Source organism: Hydra vulgaris, chromosome 09 (assembly GCF_038396675.1).
Source record: "Hydra vulgaris chromosome 09, alternate assembly HydraT2T_AEP".
Lineage (NCBI taxonomy): Eukaryota > Metazoa > Cnidaria > Hydrozoa > Anthoathecata > Hydridae > Hydra > Hydra vulgaris.
In genome coordinates this window covers 19,733,609-19,736,336 of record NC_088928.1, presented here as the reverse complement: position 1 = coordinate 19,736,336, position 2,728 = coordinate 19,733,609, and the positions used below count along the sequence as shown (strand labels likewise).

Below are 2,728 nucleotides of genomic sequence, written 5' to 3'. Positions count from 1 at the left end.
TCTCCAGAGCTAAAATATTATTTGATACCAAAAGATCAATTACGTCGTAAACTTTGGATTGAAGCAATTAGTCGTAATGATATTGACAAAGAAGGGAATATTATTAAAAACAAGCTATGGTCACCAAAGTCAAGATTTCATTATGTCTGTTCGAAACATTTTATTTCTGGTATGTTTGAAACAACTTATATAATATATATATATATATATATATATATATATATATATATATATATATATATATATATATATATGTATATATATATATGTATATATATATATATATATATTTTTTTTTTTTTTTTTTAAATAATTCACCTCCCCAAAGCCGAGAAGGCCACTACAGATGAGGAGGCTACTTGTGGTTATCACCCTCTCTCAACTCTATAGCTTCGAAACACGAACCTTGACGAACAAGGCCGCTGCGCGGAGAAACAAGTTGAGCGCGGTACTACCAGGGACGTGGTGGGAATCGAACATATATATATATATATATATATATATATATATATATATATATATATATATATATATATATATATATATATATAGCTTATATATATATATATATATATATATATATATATATATATATATATATATATATATATATAATATATATGCTTATATATATATATATATATATATATATATATATATATATATATATATATATATATATATATATATATATATATATATATGTTAGTAAAGTCTAAAAATTATAAATTATTTCTATTAGGTGAAAAGAAAAATGCATTAAATGATCCAGATTACATTCCTACATTGTTTTCAGCTTTCAATAAACCTGAAATACAATATTTGTCTAATAAAAAGCAGAAAATTGTTTCTTCCCTTTCAGTGGATTCAACATTAAAATGCTCCTCAATGGAAGTTAATGAAATACCACTTGTTTGCTTGTCATCTTCAACTAATTTGTAAAATCTCAATTAATGGAGAGTGAGCGTGTAAGTATTTATGCTGAAATGGATAGTCTACGAGCTGAAATTAAAATATTAAATGACAGACAACAGTCAAATTACATTTCTTCCTGTTCCTCCCAGGCCTTGAGAGTGAACCCTCAAAGTTGTATTATGTTGACTGGTCTTAAACTTGAAGTTTTTATACATTTAACGAACTATCTTTGCAAAGGTTATGAAAATAATCAACTAACAAGCAAAGAAAATATGGAGGACCAAATAATATTAACTATTGTTAAGCTGCGCCATAATATTACTTTTAAAATGTTAGCTCATATATGTAATATTTGCAAAACTTCAGCTATAAAATATTTTTGGAAGTGGTTAGATGTGATGGCAGAGAAATTATTATTTTTAATTAGAATGGAGTGCAGGGAGCATATTTTTGATACAATCCCACCAGTATTTAAGTCAAAGTTTCCTAGATTAACTTGTGTTATTGACTGTTTTGAGATATATATTGAATCACCTGGGCCATTTTTGGCAAAAGCTCAATGTTACAGTAACTATAAAAAACACAGCACTTTAAAGGTATTTATTTCATGTACACCATTAGGTGTTATCAATTTTGTTTCAAAATGTTGGGGTGGAAGAGCTTCTGACAATCAGATTGTCCGTGAATCAAATTTTACATCTTTGAAATACCATTGTCCAGGTGATCAAATTTTAGCTGATAGAGGTTTTACCCTACAAGATGATTTTGCTGCAAATTCTAGTTCTGAGCTTTTAATTCCAGCATTCACAAGGAATAAATTACAACTCTCTGCAGATGAGGTTGAAACATCTAGGAAAATAGCATCAGTTAGAATTCATATTGAGAGAGTAATTGGACTCATAAAAAATCGATATACTATCTTAAAAGGTGTTTTGCCAATTCGAACTGTAAAAAATATAAAAGAGGAAGCATTATGTTTAATTCAAGCAAGCTGTGATAAAGTTGTCGTGGTTTGTGCTGCTCTTACTAATTTGGGTGAAAGTATAGTATTTAAATAATGTATGCATTTGTAACTATTATTTTAAATATATATAAAAGTCGTTTTTAATTATTATTTTAGTTTATGTAAATCTTGTTTTTGAAAAGTTAATCAATTAAAAAAAAAATTATTGAAAATTCATCAAGACTTGTTTTAAAAGTTTTATTTTATTATATTAATCTGTCATAATAATAAAACCTATAATTATCTTTATTTTTAATTATTTAGTTACCGATGGATATCATGGATCATAAACCAAGAATGGTGCTGAGCAAATTAATTGCAACTTTTAAAAACGGCTATTTTCATAGCCACATATTATTAAAAATATTATAGCATGAACTTTAATTATGCATTTGAAATATATATTTTATAGAGTTTTTCAAAATCTTAAAATGTTACGTTTTTTCTTTTGGACGGGTTATTTATATAATTTTTAAAATCAAGAATTATGGGAAACCTCTGATTTTGACTCCTTTGCCTATGTCACCTACCTAGTTAAAGGGTGGTTAAATAGCTTTAAAAAATTGTAATTGTTTTGATGGGCGGAGATATGTTTTAATTCGCATAGATTTAGAGGGGGGGGGGGGAGCGGAATAGTCAATAGGTTTACATTTTTTATGCTAATAAACAGGGAAGATCTTAATAACAAGAAGTTTTCCAGAAATTTTTAAAATTTAATAAACAGGTGATTTTTAAAGTATAGAAAATCTTGAAACAAATTTACATTCCTTTAAAATTAATAAATGGGTAGGGGTTTTTTAATTTGACATT

General features: G+C 26.6%; 1 protein-coding gene across 1 annotated transcript; it reads left to right on the top strand.

The window, feature by feature from the left end:
* Positions 1 to 960: 960 nt before the first annotated feature.
* LOC136085037 (uncharacterized) lies at positions 961 to 2,289 on the top strand. Its single transcript, XM_065806398.1, has 2 exons — positions 961 to 1,974; positions 2,183 to 2,289. Exon 1 carries the CDS (start codon positions 987 to 989, stop codon positions 1,971 to 1,973), a length of 987 nt encoding a protein of 328 aa, XP_065662470.1. The 5' UTR covers positions 961 to 986; the 3' UTR covers position 1,974; positions 2,183 to 2,289.
* The last annotated feature ends 439 nt before the right edge of the window (positions 2,290 to 2,728 follow it).

What these genes read in the sequence shown, in the direction of transcription:
- LOC136085037 (XM_065806398.1), top strand. Translation starts at nt 987, where the DNA reads ATGGATAGTCTACGAGCTGAAATTAAAATATTAAATGACAGACAACAG.